The sequence below is a fragment of the Tursiops truncatus genome, chromosome 20 (assembly GCF_011762595.2).
Source record: "Tursiops truncatus isolate mTurTru1 chromosome 20, mTurTru1.mat.Y, whole genome shotgun sequence".
Classification (NCBI taxonomy): Eukaryota; Metazoa; Chordata; class Mammalia; order Artiodactyla; family Delphinidae; genus Tursiops; species Tursiops truncatus.
Window position 1 is genome coordinate 58088878 of NC_047053.1, and position 25135 is coordinate 58114012.

At 59.1% G+C, this 25135-nt stretch overlaps 1 protein-coding gene and 2 long non-coding RNA genes across 4 annotated transcripts in view; 2 read left to right on the plus strand and 1 right to left on the minus strand.

Moving 5' to 3' along the window:
* CACNG4 (calcium voltage-gated channel auxiliary subunit gamma 4) overlaps positions 1 to 20199 on the plus strand; it is a 56285-nt gene extending 36086 nt beyond the window's left edge. The window contains exons 2-4 of one of the 2 annotated variants that reach the window (XM_033847849.2): positions 8556 to 8639; positions 13350 to 13490; positions 17474 to 20199. In XM_033847849.2, the coding sequence (XP_033703740.1) occupies positions 8556 to 8639; positions 13350 to 13490; positions 17474 to 18012 (764 nt within the window). In that variant the 3' untranslated portion in view covers positions 18013 to 20199. The remainder of the gene's footprint in view (positions 1 to 8555; positions 8640 to 13349; positions 13491 to 17473) is intronic. The other variant, XM_073797142.1, reaches the window with a different exon arrangement.
* Positions 9648 to 14445, minus strand: LOC141277286 (uncharacterized). The gene is made up of 3 exons (XR_012328379.1): positions 14208 to 14445; positions 12004 to 13673; positions 9648 to 11636 (listed from the first exon to the last, which is right to left on the minus strand). It is a non-coding gene; the product is annotated as an uncharacterized lncRNA (long non-coding RNA).
* Positions 20200 to 21136: 937 nt separating the features above from the next.
* Positions 21137 to 23961, plus strand: LOC141277284 (uncharacterized). The gene is made up of 3 exons (XR_012328376.1): positions 21137 to 21763; positions 22303 to 22451; positions 23874 to 23961. It is a non-coding gene; the product is annotated as an uncharacterized lncRNA (long non-coding RNA).
* Positions 23962 to 25135: the final 1174 nt, after the last annotated feature.

The window sequence follows — 25135 nt, forward strand, 5'->3', positions numbered from 1 at the left end:
GGCACCCTGCCTGTCTGTGCTGGAACGGTCGAGGTCACTTCCATCCCGGGCTCCGGTCCCTCGTCTGCGGACACATCTAAGACCAGGAGCCAGGGTCTCCCCCAGACAGCGCACGGCTCGCCGGTGTCCCGGGCTGCCCTTTCCTCTCGCGCCTGCCTGCCGCCCTAACCCAGGCAGCTCCCTTCAAGGCTGCCCCTCAAGCCTTCCCACCCCGTCGCCCTCGTGGCGGCTGTGCAGTTAGGTCCCATCTCCACGGCCTCCCTGCGGGACCTCCACCTCACCCCGGCCTCTTCTGCTGCTGCATCCCCTTGGCCGCTGTCCCCCCAGGCCAGGCCACCCAGGGCTCCAGAACACGAGGCCGGCCTGCCTGCCCACTTCTGCCCTTTTGCATATACGGAGCCCAGTAGCGCCCCTCTGTACACATCAGCTCCTCTGGAAAGCCCTGAGCTGCCACCATAGCCACGCTGAGCCCTCACACCCTCCTCCGCCTCTTCCTGACCTCTGCCCGACCGGAGGGGGCCCGCCCTGGAGAACCGCCACTTCCAGTGCAGGGTAGCCCAGCCTCGAACCTGAGCAAGTGCCCTTAGCCCAAGGCTCTGGAAGAACAGGTTTCCCACCAATGAAGAGTGTCGAGGACCCACGTTTCCCAGTCACGCTGCAGCCAATCAGAACTACCCGTAGCCCTGAGGCCACGCCATGCCCTTCTGCCTCCCGAGTGTGGGAGGGTCAGGGCCCGGACTCTGGAGCTGGGCGGGCGGCCCCGGTTCGAATCCTGGCTCGGGCACTTGGTAGCAAATGGTGTCAGTAATCGTCTCTGCGTCGCAGGGTTAGTATGAAGACGAAGTGAGTTAACAGATGTCAGGTGCTTAAACAGTGCCTGGCCATACAGGTGCTAAGTGAACTCTTGATGTTATTCTTACCCTGAGGATAACACTGTCCCTTCCCCTCCTCTCCCGTCAGCCCAGCCCTGTACCCCTCAGCCCCTCACCTCCTCCACAGAGCCCTGGGTCCTTCCTGGAAGGCCTGTGCCCTCCTGGAGACACACAGGCCTCCAGGCCTGCCGGGCTGTCCCCGTGGGGGCTTAGGGTCAGGGGCCGGGCAGCTTTGGGGAAACATGGGAGGAGTGCAGGCCCAGGCGGGCTCTGAGCTCCTCCCACGGCCCACCTGAGACACGGACTTGGTCCGTCTGGCCTTGGACCAGGGCTGCGGCTGGTACGAACAGTCTGACTCGGGTCCAGTGAGACCTCCCTGATCTGGACCAGTTAGGGCACGGCCACCTCGAATTATTATAAAGTCCAATTGATAGCTATTTAGAACACAATGTAGTCTGATTATTTTCCCACACATAAGATGATTCGAACAAGGCTGCTGGAATGCTTGGTCCACACGGGGTTCTCACCCTCACCTCCTTCTCCGGTCTGGGTGGCCTTCACCAGCAGCCGGGCCTCGTCTGGGCTTTCCCATTGCTCTGTTGACCGGGGATGACAGGGATGTTCTGAGGTCACGAGTTGAGCACTCCCCACACCCCATGCTGCAGAAGCATCTGTTCCCGGACGCGGGCCTCACACCGGAGCCCCGACCTCGGCTTTGAGCTCGGCCTCAACTCCGGGACAAGAGCCCAGGATGGAAAATGCCTCACATCCCTCCCCTGCTGTCCGACCGTATCTCCCCCTGAAACGGCACAGCTGGAAAGCCACACAGGGGGCCAACTCGACTCACGTTCACCCGTCCTGGAGCCCAAAGGGGCCTTGCAGACCAGGCCTCTGCCGCCCTGCCGCCCAGAGCTGCCTCTTCCAAAGTCTGGGGACGCCAGTTGCCTCCTGCTTCACCGTCGGGGAAGCGGTTGCCTTAAAGCTAACCCAGCACTCGCGGTTGTTACCTGGCTTCACTCCCTGATGTGTCTGGGGAGGACCCACACTGCATCAGAGCCCCTTCTGGCACTCGCAAGGATTCCCGAAGGGCGTGGGCATCGGGCGCTTGGGAAGAACACGTGGTGAGGCGTCAGGAGCCGGATTCCAGCGGCTGCTCTGCCCTGGGCGCCCCGAGCCTCCTCTTCTCTAAGACGAGGCAGAGACGTCTCCTTTACGGCCTAAGGTAGGGCCTAGTGCTCAGAGCTGGGCCTCTGCCCCGGGGCTTGGGAAAGCAGGGCTTGTGACGTCTCTACACCTCTTTCTTGCATCGTCAAAGCTGTGTTTTTACAAAGATGAGATGGGCCGATGGGCCAGCTTTCATCGAAGCCCAAGCCAGGGCCGGTGTGCAGGCAGGGTGTCCCGGGTGGCCATCCTGGGGAGCGGGCCTGTGGGAGGGTGGGAGAGGGAACCCAGGTAGAAGGAAAGGCAGTGCAAGGGGCAGCCCTGAGCTGACCATCACTGGTTTGGTCCTGCTGGGACCCACCCCCAGAAGCAGGTAGAACGGGAACACCTATCCACCGGCCGCCATCCTCCTGCGCCAAGGTCACCCCGGGGCCGGGGGGCCCCCCAAACCCCCAGCTCCACAAGCCAGTGAGTGTGTGTGCAGTTGCCCCCGGGCGACCTACCCAGTGCCGCGGGCCAAAAAGGAAGAAGCAACTGGAGCGGCTGAATCGAGGTTCCGGCAGGCGACACCCCAGGGAGCTGGTTGCTGCCCTGAGGGGCTGGCGTAAAGGCGGGCAGAGACGTGAGGGGTGGGCCCCAGGGGGCCCGTGCACGCTCAGCCGGTGCCAGCGCTGCTTCAGCGTCTGTGAGGAACAGGTGAGGTCGTGCCTGTGGAAGCGCTCTGCCAGCCGCCGTAAGGGACTACACAGAGACACCATTATTAGCAAGTCACCGTCTAACATCCTTTGCTCCAGCGCCCCCCTAGTGGCGACCGACCTCTGAGATGGCCTGTTAGGGAGGCTTATGTCACACCCTGACATGACTCGCAGGGTAACCAACTCGTCCCGGTTTGCCTGCGACTCTCCTGGGTTCAGCACTGAAAGTCCTACATGCCCGTCACCGCCTGAGTCCTGGGGGTCGGTCACCCTCGCGGGGGGGTGATTCACCCACGGGGGCCAAAGGTCACCCACACACATGTCCCCCCGACGGGTCACCCGCCACTCACCAGCCTCCACATCTGGGCGGCCCTGCGGTCACTTCAGACACAGCGCCACGTTTTCCCTGGAGTCAAAGATCCGGTTTCTTTTCTTTCTTTCGATAAACCTCATGGGTTCATTTTCAGACACTGTAGAAAATTTAGAAATTACAGAGAAAATGTAAAGAGGAAAATCTGAATTCACCGAGAAATGAAACAGTGGACACCTTTTAGGATGTTTCTTTCCAGATGTTTCCTAGGCTTAGAGAAATACCTCTAGTATGATGTATGTAGATGAATGGATATGTTAACATCTGCGCACAAAATGGTCCTAGAATCTTAGAGCAGGAGGGACTCCTTTGGACCCAGTTCCCGAGCTTTAACAGATAAAGAAGTAACGCGTCTGGGGCCATGTGTCTCGAGAAGTCTCTTCACACGGTGGTTCCCTGACCCGCAAAGGGAGAGGACCGCCGTGTCCCCGGGAGCGCAGGCCACGACCCCGGGAGCGCTGTGGTATTCCCGCGGTGTGGTCCATCTGGGATCTCGCAATTAGCCAGCGAAGCTCATCACTTAGCAGATAACGCAGCAAGTGGCCCAATTACCGAGAGCGCACGTGTGCAATGGATTGGAAATGGCGCTCTCTCACTGCTCACATCAGCCATTAATTTTCTCCCCTATTAAATGCCTTGAGGCCAACACTCACAAAATTAAATTTGACAGGGATAGATGTGAAGTCCTTCGGACTAAACACTCCACTCGACAAAAACAGGTTGGGGGAGGTGAGGCCGCTCTCGTGAAAAAATCCTGGGCGGCTGAGTCCAGCAAGAGCAGGTCCCGAGAACAGAAGCACAGGATCCCGAGAAGAGGAGAGGCAGGGCTGTGCTCCTAGGCGGACCCAGGGCAGGGGGCGGGGCTGGACAAGGGTCTTGGAAGCATCAATAAAGAAACGGCTGAAGTAAATGGGAAGGCCTTCCCTGGTGGTGCAGTGGTTGGGACTCCGCCTGCCGATGCAGGGGACACGGGTTCGTGCCCCGGTCCGGGAAGATCCCACGTGCCGCTGGGCCTGTGAGCCGTGGCCGCTGAGCCTGCGCGTCCGGAGTCTGTGCTCCGCAACGGGAGAGGCCACAACAGTGAGAGGCCCGCGTACTGCAATAACTAAATAAATAAATAAAGTAAATGGGGATAGTTGACCTAGAGAGGATGCTCGTTTAGGGGACATACCCACGTTCTCTACTCGAGGTGCCCCACTCCTCCGCAGACCCCACTTGTTCAGACTGGGGCCGGGGGACGCGTCTGGTCCCGACCGTTGGCAGCTTGCCAGCCTCCTCTCGTCCTCGACCTTGGGCCTCCCTTTTTGTGCAAACCCTGGATGGCTGGAAAACTAGCTTGTCCTTCATCCTGTTGGATACAGTTCCTCTCTTCAGTGGCTTGACGCACGACAGAGGATGGGTTCTTTTATTCCCAGGGATTATAAGTAATACCCGTGGATAGGGTTTTGTGGAGGCGGACAACCTCTCAGGAACTTGAAGTTAAAGCTGTTTGGAAACAGAATATGCCTCAGGAGGTGGCGAGGTCCCTGTCGCTAGCTGGAGGGTACAGGGAGAGGATGCGAGTCCCTGGTGGGGAACCTGCTCCAGGGGCTTTGGAAGCGTGAGCCTGAGCGACTGCACGAGTCTCGTTGCAACAGGAGGATGCTTCTGCGGATGCAGTGCATGCAGCTTCCCACACGTTGCGTGTGGGCCCCTGCCGCTGACAGAGGAGCAGGAAGGGCCAACACGTCTGCCTTCCTGCAAGGCTGGCGCCCAGTGAGCGGACGAGGCGTGTTGCGTTTCCTCTCACACAGCAGCGCTCCTGTGTCAGCGTCCTGGGGCTGCTGGAACAGACCATCACGAACCAGGAGGTTTGGAACACAGTTGTTGCACAGTTCTGGAGGCCCGAAGTCCGAAATCAGGGTGTCGGCAGGGCCCTGCCCTCTCTGAGACTCTGGGTACGTTGTTCCTTCCTTGCCTCTTCCTAGCTCTGGCTGGTTGCCCGCGATCCCTGCCACCCCCCGGCGTGTAGACGCAACACTCCAACTTCTGCCTCTGTCTTCCCACGCCTTTTCCCTTGGGTCCAGGTTTCCCTCTTCCTATAGGGACACCAGTCGTTGGATTTAGGGCCACCCTAAGTTAGCGTGGCCTCATCTTAACTGGAGTCCATCTTCAAGATCCTGTCTCCAAATGAGGTCCCGTTCACAGGGACCAGGGGTCAGGACTCCAACATGAGCTTTCTGGGGGCGGGGGGTTGCAGGGGGTGTGTGCAGGGGGGACACAGTTTAACCCAAGACAATGCTTGTTCCTTCAGTCTGTGCACAGGAGCTTGGTGTGGAGAAGGGTGGAGAGAAGTTAGGAGAGGAGAGGAGGGGTGGGGGGGACGCGGGAGAGCGCGCTGTCAGCACGCTCGGAGCAGAACGCCCTGCGGTGGGATCCGTCGTGTGTACACACGGCCCCAAGAAAGGGAAATGTCTCTTCCTATCGTATAGTTGGACTGATGAACCATAACTGCGCATCGTCACGCAGCCACTGAAAAGAATGTGTCAGAAAATCTGTTAATATGTTGGGCAGTGTGATCCCTATTTACAGTTTCTATCAAATAGAAACTATCACCCTAAATGCAGAGTGGAGGTTCGCAAAATACATTGGAAGGGCATTTGGAACTAACATGTCTACATGCAAGCTAGTTTCAAAACCTGCTTTCTTTTCCAATCGAATATGTAAACATGTGGTTTCCTGGCGAAGCATAGTTTTAGCATCATCAGTGGTGCAGCAAAAGCTTTACTGCCCTAGTCCCTGTGCTATTGCCTTCGAAGACTGTCAGCAACTTTTGGAGTAGTATCAACTTATTATTTTTGTTATTAAAAACAAACAAGTTTTTAAAATCTATAGGTGTTGGCCTAGAGAAGTGTGTATACATTATTACATGAAAAAAGCAGTTTGCAGAGTAAAGTGTATTGTATTATTCCTTTTGCAAAATAAGGGATGTAACCGTCCTGGAAACCAGCTTGGCTGTCCCTTATAACAAACACGCAGCTGTCACGTCACCCAGCAATTACTCTCCTGGGCATTTAGCCCAGAGAAATGAAGAGTTAGGTTCATCCCCAAACCTGTTCATAGCAGCGTTATTGGAAATAGCTGGAAACCACAGGTGCAATCGCTGGGCGCAAATCCAGCTGTCATGAGCTGTAGTACATCCGTGCCGTGGAACATCGCTCAGCAGCCAAAAGGAGCAAACTATCGATACCACAACTCGGTGAATCTCGAGAGAATTACGCTGAGTGAGAGAGCCAGGCCCGACAGGTCACACGCCGTAAGATTCCATTTATAGAACCTTCTGGAAATGACAAAGCTGTGCAAAAGGAGATCATCTTAGTGGTTGCCCTGCGTCGGGGTCAGAGCCTGGGGACCGGGACGAGGTGGGTGTGGCTATAAAAGGGCAACACGAGGGGTCCTCCAGGTGGCAGAATGTTCCTGACTGTAGCAATGTCAGGATCCTGGTTGGGATGTTCTCACTGGGGAAACCGGGTGAAAGGTACCTGGGGTCTCCCTGCAGTGCTTCTCACAACTGCGTGTGAGTCTACAGTTACCTCCAAGTAAAAAGATTAATTTTTAAAAAACACGTGCACACGTGGGAAGACGCACAGCCGACCGTTGACCCCTGGAGACCAACTCTGCAGAGAGATTATTTACTTCTTGTTCAGCCTCTTAATGTCTGACTGTTCCCACAAGCGTGGGGGACTTGGTGACTTTGTTTAGGCCCATAAAGTAGCCCCAACAGTGTGCAGGGGGAGAGGGAAGGAGGGCAGAGGGCACTACCTCGCCCACCCACGCCCGGAAGACGCTTGCTCGGCCTCCCACGCACCTCCTGAAGCTGGGGTGCGGCCCGCGCTGGCCGTCCTGACACCAGCCTGCCCTGGGGCTCCTTCCTCTCGCTCCACCACAGAGTAAGAGCCACGGAGCAAAGGGTGGGTGATGTCTGGGTCCCAAAGCAGCAAATGTCCCCTGAGCCGTCGGCGCAGGCCGAGAATCGTTGAAGTGCCTTTCAGGGTCGCCTCCCGTGACGCTCCTGAGGTCCCTAGACGAGGCCTGTGGCTGTCCCCATTCTCCAGAGCAGGAGACTGAGGCAGGTAGCTAAAACGCTCACGCTTGACCCGGCTCAGACGACACTGTGGAAGCGTACCCCACTCAAGGCGCCGCCTCTGACACCCTCAGACTGTCCCCCACTGTCCCTGACGAAACCCAGCCTGCCCAGCAGTGGCCTGGACACCAGCCCCTGAGCTCTCTGAAGGCAGCAGCTCATGGGCCCAGCTGAGGGGAGGCTGGGGGGCAGCTGACTGGTAAATGGGAGGCGCTGAAGGTGCCCCCAAGCTCGTCGAGGCCCTTCTCCATGGAAAGGACGGGGACGGAGGCCGGCCTGGCGCGGGCCCTGCTGCCTGCACCGTGCGCCCGACCAGGAGGTCTGGCCGGGACATGGGAGGGTCAGCGAGCCGCTCAGCAGCAGCTGCAAAACGAGAACCGCCTCCAGCTGAAAGCAGGCGGCCCGTGTGGGGGCCAGGACGAGCTCCTTGTAGGGCCAGCGGCCCGGCCTGGGCGTGCGGGGGGCTGGCAGGACAGAGCCCGGCACCCTGTGTCCCCCGACCTGCGTCCGCTTCTGCACTGTGCCCGCCCACACTGCAGGGGAGCAGGCGCTGGGAGAGCTGGCGGAAGATTCCAGAAGGGAGGGCTGGGCGGTCCTCCTGCCGTCACTAAACTACTCAGGGTGTCCTGCGAAGGCTACTTCTCCGAGTGGGGAGGGAGACCAGGCAGGAGAGGGTCTGGGCCTTTCCGGGAGTCTCTCTTCCTTCTATCACACCGAGTGAGGGGATTACAGTCACGTTGCCGACCGTGCGCAGATTCGGCCTGTAACGTAGGAGGGATTCACCGTAACTGTGTGCTCGAGGGGAGAGGGGAAGACAGACAGACAGACAGACACTGCTGCAGGGAGGTGGGCGGCAGATCTCATCCCGGCCCACAGCCCCTCTCCCTGCACGGGTCCTTCTCACCTCTGGCCGCACTGGACTTCCCACCCTCCCCAGACACACCGCCGGCCCCAGCCCTGGCTCTTCACAGCCCCGCCTCTGCCTGGCTGGCCCCTCCCCCATCCCACTGGGAAGGTCTTTGTCACCTTTCAAGCCTTGGCTCCGCAGTCCCCTTGGGCCCTGCTGGCCCAGGATGCTCTGCTTGAGGCCTCTTGTCCCTGTGTCCTGGTGCCCCTCCCTCTCGCGGGTGTCCTGACGTGGACCGTAATGACGCGGTCAGCCTGGGGCGCGTCCCCCGCTGGGTGGGCGGTCCTTCTCTGTGCCCCACGCCCATCGGAGCGGCCCTTCTGCGCCCTCCACGCCCAGAGCCAGGCACACCCGGCCAGCGAGTCTGGGGAGAAAGGACGTGGAGCCCACGGAACATTTACACCGCTCTTCCCCTCGCTCCCTGCAGGGGTCTATAAAGGGCACTGCTTCCGCATCAACCACTTCCCAGAGGACAACGGTTACGACCACGACAGCTCCGAGTACCTCCTGCGTGAGTGCCGAGGGTCCTTCGCTTCCTCTGTGGGTGGAGCGGGGGCCGGTGGTGGGCAGCCGGCGGCGGGGGAGGAAGGTGGGCCCCGTGGGGGCGGAGGGGGCTGGTCCCTGGGTGCTGCCCTCACTCCCTTTCTGATTCTGAATCGTTAGTTCGGAGGATGGAGTGTCGTTCAAGGTTGCCATGACGTGCTGGGTGTCCCGGCAGAGTTGCCTGGCTGATAGGACCATGCCCGGGTGCGGCCCGGGAAGATGGAGCAGGGTGGGGGAATCCCTGCTCCCCAGGGCCGCTGTCTTCAGAGGAACTGATTGCTGTGTCCGGTCCAGAGGTCAGGACGTAGGCTTGCCCGGGCCCGGCATCCTGGGGGCTGTGCCAGGCACACGGCCCGGCCAGCCCTGGACCTGCCCACCCCTCCCCTCCCCCACCCAGCATTCTAGTCTTGAAAAATCAGATTAAGTCACGCGCTGAAACAGCCATTGGGTGCCAGGCAGCCTGTGGGAGAACGTGCGGACGGTGGTGGGACCAGCCTCGGGTATGTGGCCCTGAGTGTCTCTGGCACAGACTGGTAGAGCCCATGAGCTGCCCCTGCCCGGGTCCTGCAGTGGGGCTGGCCCCCGGACTGGAACCCGGAACTCGAAGGACAAACCCCGTCCCACACCCTAAATCCAGATCTCGTCCGTGGGCACCTCCCTGGGAGAAAGGATGGAGCCTCAGCCTGGGGAGGAACCTGGAAATGGAAAAAACAGCACCGTTTTGAAGTCATTTTCCCCTTTTGCATTAGCCAAGACGCAAGCAGAGCTGCTCCCAGCGGCTCCCCTAGGGGCTCAGGCCAGCTTCATTTATGGAGAATCGATACAAGTGTACTCAGAGGGAGCACGCTTCACTCTGCACCTGCTTATGGACCGTTCTTTTCTAAGAGAAAGGATTTTGGTTCTGAGTCATCTAGTGAAATAGAACAGCGTGCGGTTCCCCTGCAGCCTGGGGCAGCCTCAGGCCCGGAACCTGGAATAATGTAGCCAGATCTGCCTCCCATCCCTCCTCCCTCACCTTTCCCCTTCCTCACGCCTGTACTCTCTGCTTTCTGCGGGCCACCCCTGAACCCAGCAAATGACAGTCCATAGGGCCGCCACGGACGGGTGTGCGGGTTGCACACTGCACAACTCCAGGGATGTCATTTGCATAGACTAGCGTATACATTACACTCTGTGAGTTGCATGGTGCGTGGCCTGCACAGCCATCTGGGGCGGCTGCTGGTGAAAGCCAGCCCTGACACAGGACCTCCCCTGTTTGCCGGCCCGGGGCAGTCAGATGGTCCCTGAGGCTCTGAGGGCAGATTTACTAACCTGGCCACCTTGGGACTGTGCGGAAGCAGCTCCTGGAGAAACACGCCATTCCCTCCCCACTTCCCACATGAACTTGCCTGAGGTTAATCGGTGCGGGCTCTGCCTCTTTACTCCCCTGCCCTTCCCCTCATGGTCCCCAGGGTGCTGGGATCTCCTTCTGGATGGGCCTCGTGGCACATCAGCCCAGAGGTCAGACGATGCGGCTTCCTGGGGTCCCAGCAGGAAGCAGAGGGGACGCTCGCTCCGATGGGATGAAGGAAGGGCATTTAGTGAAGGACTAATTACAGAGCTGTGGGCGGGGCTAAGGGAAGCTTACAACGGGCAGTGAACACACCGCGGCTAGCAACAGAAGGACCCCTTACAGCCCTCGGCCTGAACAGGTGGGAGAGGCAGGTATGGACGCTTGCACCAGGGGAGCTGCAAGGACAGGCCTCCTGGCAGGGGCTGTGGCCTTTATGACAGAGCGCAGCCACCTTATCCTCGTCCTCATTTGCGGGAAGGAAGCCAGGGGAATAACCGTCTCCCCTGCACTCTCCTCCCAAAGCCGGAGTCGAGGGACCCCGATGACCCGGTCCCTGGCGTCAGCCTCCCAGGGCCCAGAGCAGGACCGAGAGAGGTGGTCCGAGGGCCGGGAGGGGCACACTCACCAATCCAGCTTCAGGCTCCTGCTGTCCTCAAGCCCCACCAGCGGTGCCCCGGGGCAGGGCGTGAGGGCTGGGAGGCCCAGCAGCGATTTTCCCGAATAACATGATGGCAACTGTACATCAGCCATCAAAGCGCATTTGGGAAGGAAACGCCTCCTCATTGGGGCACCGTGGGGAGCCAGGGGTTCATTCAGAGCCCAAGGAGGAGAAGGGGTGATGGCTTTGGGGCCTGTGATCGCGGCTGCTGGGGGGAGGGCAGAGCTGACTCCCCATCAGGGAAGTGGTTTTCCACTCAGGGGCTGCAGAAACAGCGAGAATTGGCCCTGAACTCGAGCCCCAGAGTGCAGGTGCCTGTGAGCTGGGAGCCAGAGGCAGTGGGCAACATTCCAGGACAGAACAAGGCCGCGGTCGCCACGTCGCCACGGCCATCCGGCCTGAGTTTCCCTGATTCCCTGCCGTTTCTCTCTGTTGAGCCCGCTGGCCTCAGGGCTTCCCGTCCCTCTTGCCCTGGGCCTGGTGCCCCTTCTCCAGGCTCCGCATTTCGGGTTGGGCGCGTGGTTTCTGTGCTAACCCCAGAGTGCTGGTGTCAGGGCTGCTGAGAGCCCACGGCGAGCCTGAGGGCGAGTGAGGAGGAGATGCCCGCCCTCTGGGCAAAAACACAGATCCTTGCCGGAGCTCGAGGTAGCCACAGGGCCGTGGGCTGGACATCGGCCCTGCTCTGTGCAAGACCCAGCCTGCACCGCGGTTGGTGCCCGCACGTCTAGAGCTCCGGGTGAGCCCACGTGGCAAAGGACGGTGCTCACATGACTTACGCGGGCGGGGTGGACGGCTCTGGCCAGGCCCGAACTCGGAGATGTTAGAGGCTCCAGGCTTCCCTCGCTGCCTGCAACCCCTCTGACCCACCTGCAGAACAAGGGTATCGAGGGGGACCCGGTCCTCCTTTGCCGGCCCCGCACGGATCAGAGGCGCATTTCAAAAGCCCACAGGAAACCTCCTCCCGAAACCTGCGGCTGTGAGAAGGCAGAGGAAGGAGGGGGAGGCGGAGAGAAGAGCTTCATTTACTGCCCCAGACAAGCCGCTCTCTGTGCAGCAGGGCACACACTGGCGGGCTTACAAGCAGGGAGACAAACGCTGCCTTCAGAGGCTGAAAGGCCGCAAACGAGCTCAGCTGGCTCAGGAGGGGGGCCTGCCGGTGCCCCCAGCTCACTGTCCCCTGGCGGCCCCCAGGTCCACGGAGCCGGGATTTCTCCTGGGCTGGGAGGCCGAGCTCGGGGTTCTGCTCACGTCCCCCTTGCCTTCCTCCCGCCTCCTCTCCCAGCCAGATGCTCAGGGAGGGGGACCCGCCTCCCCCAGGGCCCTACTACGCGCCTGATGTACCTTATTCCATCAGAGTCTCATCACAGCACTTGCAGGTGGTGTGTCCCTTTCCTAAGGCCACTGTAATAAATTACCACAAACTGGGGGGCTTAGAACAGCAGAAAGGCACCCTCACACGGAGTGGAGGCCAGACGTCTTCACTCAGGCGTTGCCAGGGCTGTGCTCCTCCAAAGCCTCTAGCAGAGAATCCTTCCCGCCTTTTCCAGCTCTGGCAGCCCCGGCATCCTTGTCTTGAGCTGTGTCATCCTTTCCTCCGCCTCCGTCCTCACATGGCTTCTCCCCATGGGCTCTTCTGCTGTGTCGCTTCCTGTTCATGTTAGGGCGCCTGTCACTAGACTTGGGGCCCAGCGTGATCTAGGACGGTGTCATCTCAAGAGCCTTAACTTACTCACAGCTGCAAAGACTTTTCTCCAAACCTGGTCACACTCATAGGTACCAGCAGTTAGAATGTGGACATAGATTTTGGGAGGCCACAATTCAACCCCTACAGGTAGGTATTACTACTCTCCCCAGGTTGTAAAAGAGGGGAGTGAAGTGGTCTGAAGCTAGCTGCCCTGGTTGCCCCGCTGGGCAGTGCACAGCTGCAGATCTAGCTCCGTGGGGCCCCGCAGGCCATGGACATGCTCCCCTGTCCAGCCACCCCCTCCTCGGTGACCTCACGAGGTCCGGAGCTTCCCGGGGTGATGACGCTGCTGTTGACGGAGATGGGAGATCAAGGCTGTCACTTGAGGAGTGCGTGCTATGGGCAGGGCCTTTGCTAAATAAGCCATTAGATGTGCAGAGCCCACCTGCACGTAGGCCTGTTACGAACTGCATCCCACACTAGGGAAACCCAGTGTCAGGGAGGCCCCACCTTGGCCAAGGCCACACAGCCAGCGTGCCACAAAGCAGGGTACCCGGGCCCGCCGAAGGCAAAGCCCGTGCCCTCGGCCGCCCATCCGGATCCACTCTCCAGCATCCCGGAGGCTTCACGGAGACGATGTCCATGAGCTGTGACGGGCTCTCTGACAGTGTTCTCGTGCCTGTTGCTGTGGCCTCCCTGGTGGCGCGGAGGGGATCCCCGCTGGCAGAAGTGGGACCCACATCCAGGGAGAGCCTGAGACGGGGGCAGATGTGATTCCAGGCCACGTGGCGTCCAGGGGGAGTGACCAGCAGGCCGGCGCCATCACTTGGTGGCCTCCACCCTGCCCCCACCCACCCAGCTCCCTACCCACCTGGGGTCTCCAGGGCGGGATGGGAATCTTCAAAGTCAGAGGAAGGGCCTTGAGAGCCTCGGGGCCGACGCCCGTGGCCGGGCCGGGAGGATGGCCAGCCCCACGGCCCTCTCTGTGTCTCCCGCCGGCCAGGCCTCGTGCGCGCCTCCAGCGCCTTCCCCATCCTCAGCGCCGCCCTCCTGCTGCTCGGCGGGCTCTGCCTTGGCGCCGGGAGACTCCACAGCCGCAAGAACAACATCGTCCTCAGCGCCGGCATCCTCTTTGTGGCTGCAGGTGAGCCGTCCACTCTGGTCCCCGCTGCACAGAGCGCTCGTCTGCGGCGTGCGGTGGGGAGGACGGGGGGCAGGTCATAACATCGCCGTGGGTGACGCAGGTCCAAAGTGTGGGGCGCCCGGCAGGGAGTGGGGAGCAGCTGCTTAACAGGTGTGGGGTCTCCTTCTGGGCGATGAGAATGTTCTGGAACGAGCAGAGGGGGTGGTTGCACAACACTGAATGAACTGAACGCCACTAAACTGTGCACTTTAAAGGGTTAATTTTACGTTACGGGAATTTCACCTCAATTAAAAATAAGAATAACTAGTCCAGGTATGCAGAAGGCCACAGGGGCAGCGCTGGTGCCCTACAAGCCCCTCCTGGGGAGCCTGGCGGAGTTGGGGGGCGGGGCGGGCCTCAGAGGCGCTCAGAAGCCAAGGCCTGAAGGGGTTGAGCCGGGAAGACAAGGGGAGGCGCACAGGGCCGGCAAGGGGGCAGGAACCCAGCGTGCCGGGGGCGGGGTGAGCGAGGGGGGCGCGGGGCGGAGCCCCACCCGCCCACCCTGACTGTCCGAGTCTCCCGGCTCCGAGACGGGCAACAGCACCTCTGCGCCCCCAGAGCTGTGGGTGAGAGCAACCCACTCCCTGCCCAGTGGGTCCGAAATGGCCTAACGTGGTCGCTCCTCTGAGCCTAGCCGCAGACGGCGCGCTGCAGGCTGGAGGGGGGGTCAGTGCTCACGCCTGGTCCAGGGGAGAATCCAGTGGCCTGAGTCGCTGGGGCTGGGGGCTTGGCGGGGCGTCTGAGGGGCAAAGCTCGGCCAGTGGCGTCCTCAAGACTCCGGGCAGCCCGGCGGGATGGAGATGACGGTGCAGCAGGGCCGGAGCAGCTGACTTCCCAGGCCTCGTTCCAGTAAATCCGCGTGAGAAATGTCACAGAGCTCCGCCCGCGGCCCTTTCCTGAATTGTCATCAGAGTTCCTTGCACCGTCCTAACGGCGTTCTCGCTTTCAAAGAGCCCTTTTCTCACACCGGACCTGTGAGGCTGAGCGGAGCGAGGGTCCCTGCGCCTGGGCTCTGAACCCTGAATCAGCCCAGTGGCACCGTGAGGGTGACAGTGAGGCTTCCAGTCACCGGGCCGGGCTTCCTTCACTGGCCCAGGAAGGGGCCTGCGAGGTGCGCGGCCCACGTAAGTCCCCAGAGGCCATCTCATCCCCATCTCTTCTCACGGCTCCTCTTGGAGAAGGAAGGTGACTGCCGTGTGCATCGCGGAACTGCGGGCCACAGCTACCCAGGGACGGGCTCAGAACCTCAGGGCTCCTGGCCGCCATTCTTGCGCCTGTTCTCCCGCCCCACTTCAGTCTTTGTCTCCTTCCAGTGCAGTAAATATATGTGTGTGTGCATCTGCGGGGGATGTAGTGAGTGAGGAGTGTGTGTGTGAGTGTGAGCGTGTGAGTGTGTGTGCGTGCGAGTGTGAGTGTGTGTGTGTGTGAGCGTGTGTGTGTGAGCGTGTGTGTGTGAGCGTGTGAGCGTGTGCTAGAAAGGAGGATCTCCTTAGGAAGAAGCAGGACGCTCCTTCCTGGCCAGGTCCCTGTCCTGTCCCTTGTCCTCACCTTAGCCCAGAACGGGGGCAAGGCAGGAAGACAGGGACACACGCCATTCTCTCTCCTCCTCCAAGCAGGCAGATTGCTCAGGGTGTGGACTTGAATCCTGCTGTGGCGTTTGAATCCTGTCCCCTTTCCTTTCCCGAGGAAGGAAAGAAGACTTCCACTAACACCAGTGCCAATGCCGCACGAGTGCACCCCCATCACCCCAGCTCCTGAGGAGGTGGTCACGTGGCCCAGGCGGTTTCCCTGAAGTCACCCAGCGGCAACGACAGGCTGAGCCCAGGGCTGTCAGCCTCTAAAGCCCGCTGCCCCCTGCACTGCCTGCTCCCCCCGGAGGAACCTTCTCAAAGGCATCTCCAGATGCCCTGGGTCTCCAGAGGGGCTGTGGAGCCCGGGGCGCAGAGACACTCAGCTGAAAGCACAGGTCTAGCCACAGAGGAGAGGATGTGGCAGCGAGGAAACACAATGGCCATGCAGGCAAGCAAGGGGCTGTTCGCTGGTCCCCGTTTATTCCCTGGATCAAGGAGCCCTGATCGTGGGCCAAGGCAGCACAGACCCAGAGTCACGCGCAGGGCCCGGCAGTGAGGTGAGACAGGCCGTGAATAATTCTAGGTGCAAAATGATTGGAGCCTCAGAAGTATGGTCTAAAAGCTGGGAGAGTCAGAAGAGGACGCCGGTAACTTCTTTGGGCACGTGGAATCAGCTGGGATGTGATATACATTCTTATGGCTTGTGCAGAATAGGGGAAGGAGAGACAAAGCCAGCAGGCAGGGGAGGAGGGGCGGAAGGAAGCAAACCGTGATTGTGAAAACCCGTGTCAGTGGGGGCTCTTCTGGAGCACAGCGGAAGGGGTGAGGAGTCCAGACCTACAGCTGGATCGCTGAGCCCTTAGCAGGAAATACGCTAACCCATCCACGCTGGGACTGGTGCAGTAGGAAGATGGACAGAGGACCCGGGCAGGGCACAGATGATACAACACATTACGATAAAACACAATAGACTGTACTAGAACTCAAAGCATGCTCTCGGTGTGCTGGGCGCAGTGCTTTGTATGCATTAGCTCGTTGAATCCACACACCCACCCAGTGTAGTGCGTGCCACTGGCATTCCCACTTTGCACGTGAGGACCCTGAGAGGTAAGTAATTTGCATAAAGTTCCAGAGATGAGAGTTGGTAGAACCAGGATTCAAACCCAGGCAGCTCGGCTCTGCTCAGCCTCACTTATAACGAGAGAAAATCACATAAACACACGAGTGGGTTTCACCTCCCAGACTGGCAAGTGCATTATAGGCTGATGAGGCATTTTGTGCCTCCATGGAGGGTGCTTGAGCTGGGACTCTGGATTCAACACAACTACACACAACTCGAGATCGTGGGACAGAAAAAGGACATTAGTGGAGACCCCAGTGAGATCCGAGGAAAGTCTGGAAGGTAAATGGATAGTAGCACACCAGGTGGGCTTCCTGGTTGTAACACACGTACATGGTAACATAGGACGTTAATGGGGGAAAACGGAACGGGGAGCTGGAAAGGGGCTCTCTCTGTACTGACTTCACACCTTTTCAATAAATCTAAAATTACCCCCAAATAAAAGTTTGTTTTTAAATGCACACACCAGTGAGGCAGAAGTTTCACTTCAAGGAATTCATCACATTTTTACTCACGTGTGTGTGGAATGATGTAGACATAAGGCTGTCTCATAGCCGAGGGCTGGAAGCCACCTGCGTGTCCAGAGCAGAGGCCTGGGTAGATGCCCCTGCGGCGGTGTTGGTCCCATGAGCAGTTAGAGAGACAGAGACAGCTCCTCCCGTCCTGATAGGGAACTGTCTCTCGGGTGGAGACAGCTGAGTGAAAAGGCAAGGGGCCAAAGAGTATTGTGCAAAGAAAAAAATGGAAGAGAGAGAGAGAGATGGAGGGAGGGAGAGAGACTGGATATGGATCTGAGAAGGATATACGAGAGAAGATCACAGTAGCTGCCTGAGGAGGGGAACTGGGTAGTAAGAGCCTGTGTCTTATTATATACTCACCCAAACCCTGTACTTCATTACCCATTCAAAATCAACTACTTTTACTTAAAATTAGCAACCAGAACAAAGACATACCCACCAAAAAGGGGAGTGGCCACCATCCCCTGCCCCACCCATCTGCCCCCTACTCCACCAACTGCCTTCTACTCCACCCATCTGCCCCCCCCCCACCCAGCAGCCCCTGCTCCACCCACCTGTCCTCTGCCCGACCCAGTAGCCCCTGCCCCGCCCAGCAGCCCCTGCCCCGCCCACCTGCCCCTGCCCCGCCCACCTGCCCCTGCCCCGCCCACCTGCCCTTGCCCAGCTGTGGGTCTAACCTCTCTCTGCCTTTGTTCGCCCCGCCCCCCACCCCCCCCACCCCCGCTTCCCTTTCAGGCCTCAGTAACATCATCGGCATCATCGTCTACATTTCCAGCAACACGGGAGACCCCAGCGACAAGCGCGACGAAGACAAAAAAAACCATTACAACTACGGCTGGTCTTTTTACTTCGGAGCCCTGTCTTTCATTGTGGCTGAGACCGTGGGCGTCCTGGCCGTAAACATTTACATTGAGAAAAACAAAGAGTTGAGATTTAAGACCAAACGGGAGTTCCTTAAGGCTCCCTCCTCATCACCCTACGCCAGGATGCCGAGCTACCGGTACCGGCGGCGGCGCTCGCGGTCCAGCTCCAGGTCCACCGAGGCCTCTCCGTCCAGGGACACATCTCCAGTGGGGCTGAAGATCGCCGGGGCCATTCCCATGGGCGAGCTGTCCATGTACACGCTGTCCAGGGAGCCCCTCAAGGTGACCACGGCTGCCAGCTACAGCCCCGACCAGGAGGCCGGCTTCCTGCAGGTGCACGACTTCTTCCAGCAGGACCTGAAGGGAGGCGTGCACATCAGCGTGCTCAACCGGCGGACCACCCCTGTGTGAGCTGCCCCGTCCTCTCGGCACCGGCCTCTCCCCAGATGGGCGGCTTGGACCCCACAGGGGGCATCTGACCCTTAAGACAGACCAACAACAGACTGAGGCCAACCCCCACCCTCCCGGGTCTCCAGAATGGGTCGCGGGCTGGCTTGGAGCGAAGCCCCGGAGACGGGAATCAGAAGCAAGAAGGCTGATTTTATCCCCCAGGAGGGTGTTTGGATGCCCCGGGGTTCCGAAATCTCCCAGGAGGCCCCAGAGCTCTCCTGAGGCTGCACAGCCTTGCCCCACCCGGGAAAACAAAATCGAGCCATTATCTCCTCTTGGAAACACATCTTCCGCCGGAAGAACAGGCTTTCGGGGCCTCCCATCCCTGCCCGGCTCACCGGGCCCGCAGGGGCCTTCGGATGCTGGTCAGCTGCTTTGAACCCAAGGTTCTGGTCTGTGAGCCGCAGGCGAGGAAGCCGAAGTTTGCCCCTTTTCCCTCTGTCTGTCTGGCTCCGGCAGTGGCTGCTTGTTGAGGTAACACCAATGCTGAGGAGAGAGCCTGTGACCACCTGGTGCTCTGGCCTTCGTGCTGTCCGGGGCCGCTTCCCTCAGCCTGGGGACATCGAGGCCTGCGGAGGAATCCGTGGGGTTTGGGGGCGTCTTTGCTGGCCTGGGCGTGAGGTAAAGGCTCCTCCTCTCTGCTTCTGGAATGTTCTGCCTCACATGGAAAGGGCAGAACTCACTGACTGTACTTGAGAGTCAGGAAGATCCCACGGGTCAGAGGAAGGGTGGCCTCTTACTTTGTCCCCCCACCTCTGCCCACTGGCCTGAGGAGCAGCTCTGCCCCTCCTCGGGGGTCATAGGGACAGACCTTCCCCCCAGGTGTTTGGCAACAAGAGCCCGAACCTTGTGCAAGAAAGGGAGACCCGAGGGTGAGCAGAGACCAAAAGATCAGAACAAACCCCCGCTTCCGGGGTGGTCACTCATCCTGATTTCTTGCAGAAACGCCAGGAGAGCAGTTACATTCATTCTCTCTCAAAAAGTGGCAGCAGCCCCTGCCCCAAGCCCCGTTACTGTCACTTCTTCTGCTCTCGCCCTGCCCCCGAAAGCACTCAGCGAGGAAGTTTGGATGAAAGGGCCGAGCACCTGGGAACGGAGGCGGCAGGTTCCAAGCTTGACGTTTTTCCAACCGTTTCTCGCCTCCGGAGGCAAGCAGAGAATGTGGAAGCGTGTCCGGGCTCAGGGGGACAGCTTTCTGGAACACGGAGCTGAGCCTCTTTTATATAAACACGTGCTTTCTGAAGACAGATCCTTTCTTACTTTTTGAGACCTGGTAACCCCTCTGAAGCAGTTGTCTGCGATCCCGGTAGCTGTCGTACTTAGAAGTGACAAGAAAATTCTTACCTCAGCCACCTGCTCGTGGACCCCCTGGGCGGACTCGGCCCCAGGAGTTCAGATCCGGGTCATGGTCGTCGCCATCCTCCGCCGCCCGCAGAGGGGACCTCCACACGTCCCGCCCCCAGTGACCGCGTGCCGGGGCCCCTCTGCGCTGCTCAAAATCCTTCCCTCCCGTCGAGGTTCGCTTTGTGTGGCTTGTCCAAGCATGTACAGCAGTGAGTGCTGGAGTGTCCGGGCTCGTGGCCTGCCCCTGCCCGCCCTCCCCCTCCCCAGGCCATGACACCATTGCACCAGGCTAGAAGGATGGGGGCGGAATCCGGGGACTCATCCCCCAGCAAGGTCACTTCCAAAAACAGGCAGCCTTGTCCTTTCTTCCACGTAAGCCACCTTCCCACCTGCTGCCCTGGAAGTTTCCGTCATTTCATGGAGAAAGCTGCGTTCCGATGAATCCTACCTCTTGCCCAGTCCCAGGAAGAGAGCGCAGGGCCCACTTTCGGGACCAAGAAAGTAGAAAGAAGCGACAGGAGGGACAGAAGAGCAGGGAGCGAGCTCCCTCAGCGCCGTGGTCTTCACAGCCTTTCTCCCACCGTTGCCCCAGGTTCTGGTCACCCCCTCCCCGCCTGCCCTCGCTCTGAGACCTGCGCCCACGGGGGCCCCGGGTGGCCTGTGGCCCTCACACTCCCCCGACCCCACGCCCTCTCCATCCCGCCCCTGTGTGTCTCGCCAGTTAAGCCCCTGTGAATCCCGTACCAACTACTGGTTTTGGGTTGTTAGTTCTGTCTTTTTTTTAATTAAATAAAAACATTTTTAAAACGTTCTCTTCTCGATGTGGGAAGGGGGAGGGGGGAGGTCCCTGCAAGTCTTCGTGGGCACTTAGTGTCCTCAGGTCTAGGAGATGCTGGGGACCCTCCAGGAGAAGGGGAGGGGAGAGCGGACCCGGTGCTGGTCAAGTCCAGCTTCTCTGGGTTTTGTCCGGGTCACTGGCCGCCTCCCCGGCACCGCCAGCTGGCTTTACGCTCCTGGGTGATGCCATGGAGGTGGCTTTTCACAGAGGAGCCAGAAGAGGGACAGGCCACCCCCGGTGTGGGGGAAGCATCTGGGCAGCTGAGCAAGCCAGGCCTGTCTTTAGAGTTTGCAGGGCAGGCGCTGGCTGGACAGAGCTGCAGCCTCAGGGGTGCCAAGCTGCCTGGTGGGTTCCTAAAAATTCCCATAAGCAGCCTCCTTCCCCTCCCAATTCCAAAATGAATGAGAAGCAGATAGAGGATTCCTGTCCCAGAGTGTGAGCTTCTGTGCCTGGAGGAACTGGACGGGAGAATGCGGCTCCAACCAGAGGTCAAATGGCACGGAGTCACCCAATCCCAGGCACGGCAGCTGGCTGCCCCCGCTCCCAGCCACCGGGAGGAGAGAAATCAGGGATGGGGAGGGGGACCAGAGAGACCCCTCCGATCAAGATACTGCACAGACCCCCGCCAGTCATGGTGCAACCCTCCAGGCTCACGCTGGCAGGTGGGCACTGGCCGTATGTCCACCCACCCCTTGGACAGCCCTTGAAGCTGGATAATCAGCATCCTTCCCTGGTGCCACGGGAGCCGCAGCCCAGGGCACCTTCACATGCAGTGAGTGACGTGTTCCGCTCTCTTTCAGGACCGAGACGGTGAGTTTTCTTCCTGAGAGCCGTGGCCTTCTCTGGTCTTCTTGGAGCCAAGATGCACTGGACTCTCGAGCTTCCTTCAGGAGAACGCTGGTGTCACGGAGGCCTTTCCAGGGCTTTGGGAGCGAGGCTGAGGGCCCAGTGTCCCCACATCCCGGCCCTTGTGGCTGCAGGAACCGGCTTGTCTGAACTTTCAGCCCTGGCTTTTTAACCCCCTTTCTTCCTTCCTGAGACAGGCACCCGGGGAAACTGACGTTCCCAGGGGCGCCGAGCCACCTGGTGCTGGGGCAGGGGACCCCTGCCAAGCTCCGGGCTCACGGCTCTGCCAGCCCAGAGCCACGACACTCGGCGTTGGCACCAGGGGCCAGAACTGGTTATTTTTAGCCCTGAGGAGACTGGCTCAGCACACGCTCTGCAGCGGTCCTGGGCGGACTCCCGTGCAGCCTGCGTTCAGCGCCACGCTCCGGCCTCCGTCCGACGCGGGGCTCACGCGGTCACGCATTTCAGTTCAACGGAAAACTCTGTCTCCATAACCGGCAGAGTTAGAGCCGCGGGAACCGACTCGGAAGTGAGTGGTCTAGGGCGCAGAGCCCCCTCCGGCACTCACTTTACCCTTTACCTGTATCACTCCGCGTAGCCTAATGACGTCGCCAACCACCCCGAGTGCAGAATGGCTTAGTGCGATGGAAGTCTATTTTTCACTCAGAGAGTCCGCTCCATGGGGTGGGTACATTGTGTACAGAATACACGCTGTCATTCAGGGTTCAGAGACCAGCCGTGGAGCCTCTGCCATCCACAACATGGGTGTCTAAGCTTGTCCTTGGCGTTGACATCCAGCGGGCAGATGGAGAAGGGGGACGGCAGGTGGTCTTGTGGGTAGAGGGTGTTGTGAGAGGTTTTAATGGACCAGGAAGTTGTGACATCCCCTTCTGCGCACATGCCACTGGCCAGAGCTCAGTGACGTGGTCCCACCTGAGAGCCGGGAGACGGGCTGTGCAGTCTAGCCAGGGACGGAGGGAATACAGTTTGGGGCACAGCTGGTCAGTCTCAGCTCCTGGTCTGGGTCTTTGGGCATCTGCCTCTTTTGCCTCCCCTCCCCGATCATTTTTGGGAGTGCCTACTCGAAACTGACCCCTTTGCCTGGGACTGCATCAGCCTCTGTGTGTCCAGAGCCCCTCCTCCAGCTCCAGAGTTGAAGTCGGGCCTCTCCTCTGCTCTGGCTGCCCCATCTGTAAAATGGGTCCATGCTACCTCCTTCCTAGGTTGGAGGAGCAGGGTTGAGCTCAAGCCTTGACGTACACAAGAATCTCAGGATCCCTGGACATCAAGACCAGCAGGAGTGGCAGGTGTCTCAGGAATCATCTCATTCAGTGTGCTCATCATAGAAAAGGAATCAAGTCCAAAGAAGGAGGTGAGGGAGATGGAAGGGAAAATAAAGGGAAGGAAGGGAAACTTTTTGAGGATCTTCATAACAAACTCAAAAGGGAGACACCACTAGCCCAGCGGTTCTCAAGTGGGTGATTTTACTCCCAGGGGACATTTGCCAATGTCTGGAGACATTTCTGGTTGTCACAGCAGGGGAGGGGATGCTACTGGCGTCTCGTGGCTGGAGGCCAGGGCTGCTGCCCAACACCCTGCAGTGCACAAGGCAGCCCTCCCCCATCCCCAAGGATAATCTGGTCCAAACTGTCAATAATTCCCAGGCTGGTTTTACAGTGAGGGGAACCGAGGCACAGAAAGGGTGACGGTCACACAGCGAGTTTTCAGTACTTGCATCTAGGCTGAGGACACATTGGGAAAACTCACGTATTTATTCCCAGTATTTCCTTTCCCTTCAACACACTTCAATTTCTGCCTTTCTCCTCTTCGCTCCTGAGCCAACAGTTTTGAAAACAGGAGTTGGGGGATTGAAGAAGGAAATGGGAAAACGGCCACCTTTCCCTGGGTGAGGGTAGGTGTGCCTTGTCCCAGGGTCTGGGGACAAAATGCTGATGGAATTGAACCAAAGGGCAGTGGTAGAACAAGCCCAGAATCCTGGCCCAGCTGGACACCGGGCCTCACCACCCACTGCCGGCAGCTGCAGCGACGTCGCCAAGAGCCAGAAAGACACAGGTCGAACCCTCCAGCCACGCTTGCGCAGCACCGGCCACTAAGCGAAGCTCCCTCAGAGCCCCAGTTCCCTCCCGGGTCAAAGGAGGAGGACAGCGCCTCCCTCCCAGGGCCGCTGGGAGAATGAATTAGACTTTAACTTAAGCAAACATTCATAAATACGCCAGCTTGGGGACTGGCCTTAGAGTGAACTTTCAGGAGCGTCTGTCGACTAAAAACACTCAAGGAATTTCCCCAGAAGAATTATTCTAGAACAGCCCAGGGAGGAGGTGCTCTGAGAGCCGGGCCCGCAGGGTGTCTGTGCCCGCAGCACTTTGGGGAGAAACCCGTCATTCAGCCGATCCAGGCACTGTGTGCCCCGCCCCCCCCGGGTGAGGCTCCTGTCCCAGTGGCTTCCCTGGCTGGTGCCCATTCATTTCTGCCCTCAGGGGTCCCCGGGCTGTGTGGAGAGAGGTCCTGTTTAGGTCCCTAGCATGCAGTTGGCAAGAGGAGAGGCCTGGCAGCGAGGAGAGGAAGATGGGTGCCAGGCCTCCCTGCAGGGAGCTCAGGGCCAGCCACGTGATTTCTGCTCCCTGCACTGGCTCCTAATATAGCACCCCTGGCCGCCCAGCCCTAGAGCTGGGTGGGGGAGGGGAGGAACCGAGGGGAGGGACCGAGGGGACCTTAGGATCCAGAGCGGGAGACGGGGCAGATACACCTGATACCGATATTTTTAAACTTGCAGCTTCCAATGAAACTGCTGGTGCAACCTCAGGAACAGAAGTCTGCGATCAAAGAGGGTGACAAAGCCTCCTCCTCGTGCCCACAGCTTCAGGAAAGGGGGCTTGGAGGGACCTACGTCCTGACCTTTGTGTCTTGATAAGCGTTCTTGGAGATACGTTAACCCCTGTGAGATCTCCAGAGTCCACAAATTAAATAGCAAATAACGAGGTGCTTTTTAAAACAAATAATACTCATGTTTTTCTCATTCTAAGAGTATTACATTCCACCTTTAAAAAAATCTGCAACATACAGAAAAGTTAAAGAAGAAAAAAATAGTACCAGCCCAAATCCCACCACCTAAGGCGTGAGCACAGTTAGGGCTTCACAGCACCCAGATGTACGTGGGGTTAATTCCCTGCCCCGTTCACTGCTTTTCATTAGGAGAATCTTCCTGTGTCTTTAATTTAGATTATTCCTCGAAAACATAATCTTTTTTTTTTTTTTTTTTGCGGTACGCGGGCCTCTCACTGTTGTGGCCTCTCCCGTTGCGGAGCACAGGCTCCGGACGCGCAGGCTCAGCGGCCATGGCTCACGGGCCCAGCCGCTCCGCGGCATGTGGGATCTTCCCGGACCGGGGCACGAACCCGTGTCCCCTACATCGGCAGGTGGACTCTCAACCACTGAGCCACCAGGGAAGCCCGATAACATAATCTTTAATGACTGCATGACACAGAGATCCCACCATTTATGTAACTATTGCCGGATCCGGGTCTCTAGATCTTAAACGGTGTCTGGATGAGACCAAAGTTCGGGCATATTCAGGCTGCCTTTGGTTAAGGTCGGGTGGCTTCTCCGGAATTCCCTGCCAGTCCAGTGGTCAGGACTCCGTGCTTTACTGCCGAGGGCCAGGGTTCAACCCCTGGCGGGGGAACTCAGATCCTGCAAGTCGCGCAGCCAAAACAAAACAGAACAAAGCAAAATGATCTGGTGACTTCACACGATGAACTTCTGGCCCAGCTGTGTCCTGGCGGCTGGTGAAGAGACCGGGTTCCTTGTCCACCACCAGACACAGTCAAGATCTTGTCTGCGTACACACAGGGGGTCTGGGCTGTGGCGATCATGGCCTTCCTCCTCCACTCCCTGCCAGGAGGCTGTCTTCACACTGAGTGCTTCCTGGAAAGCTGGGGCTGCTTCCTTCAATTACGAAACCTTCCAGTCACTGAGTGTATTAGCTAGTACGGCTACGTAACAAATGACACCAACACTCAGTGCTCTTAAGCAGCC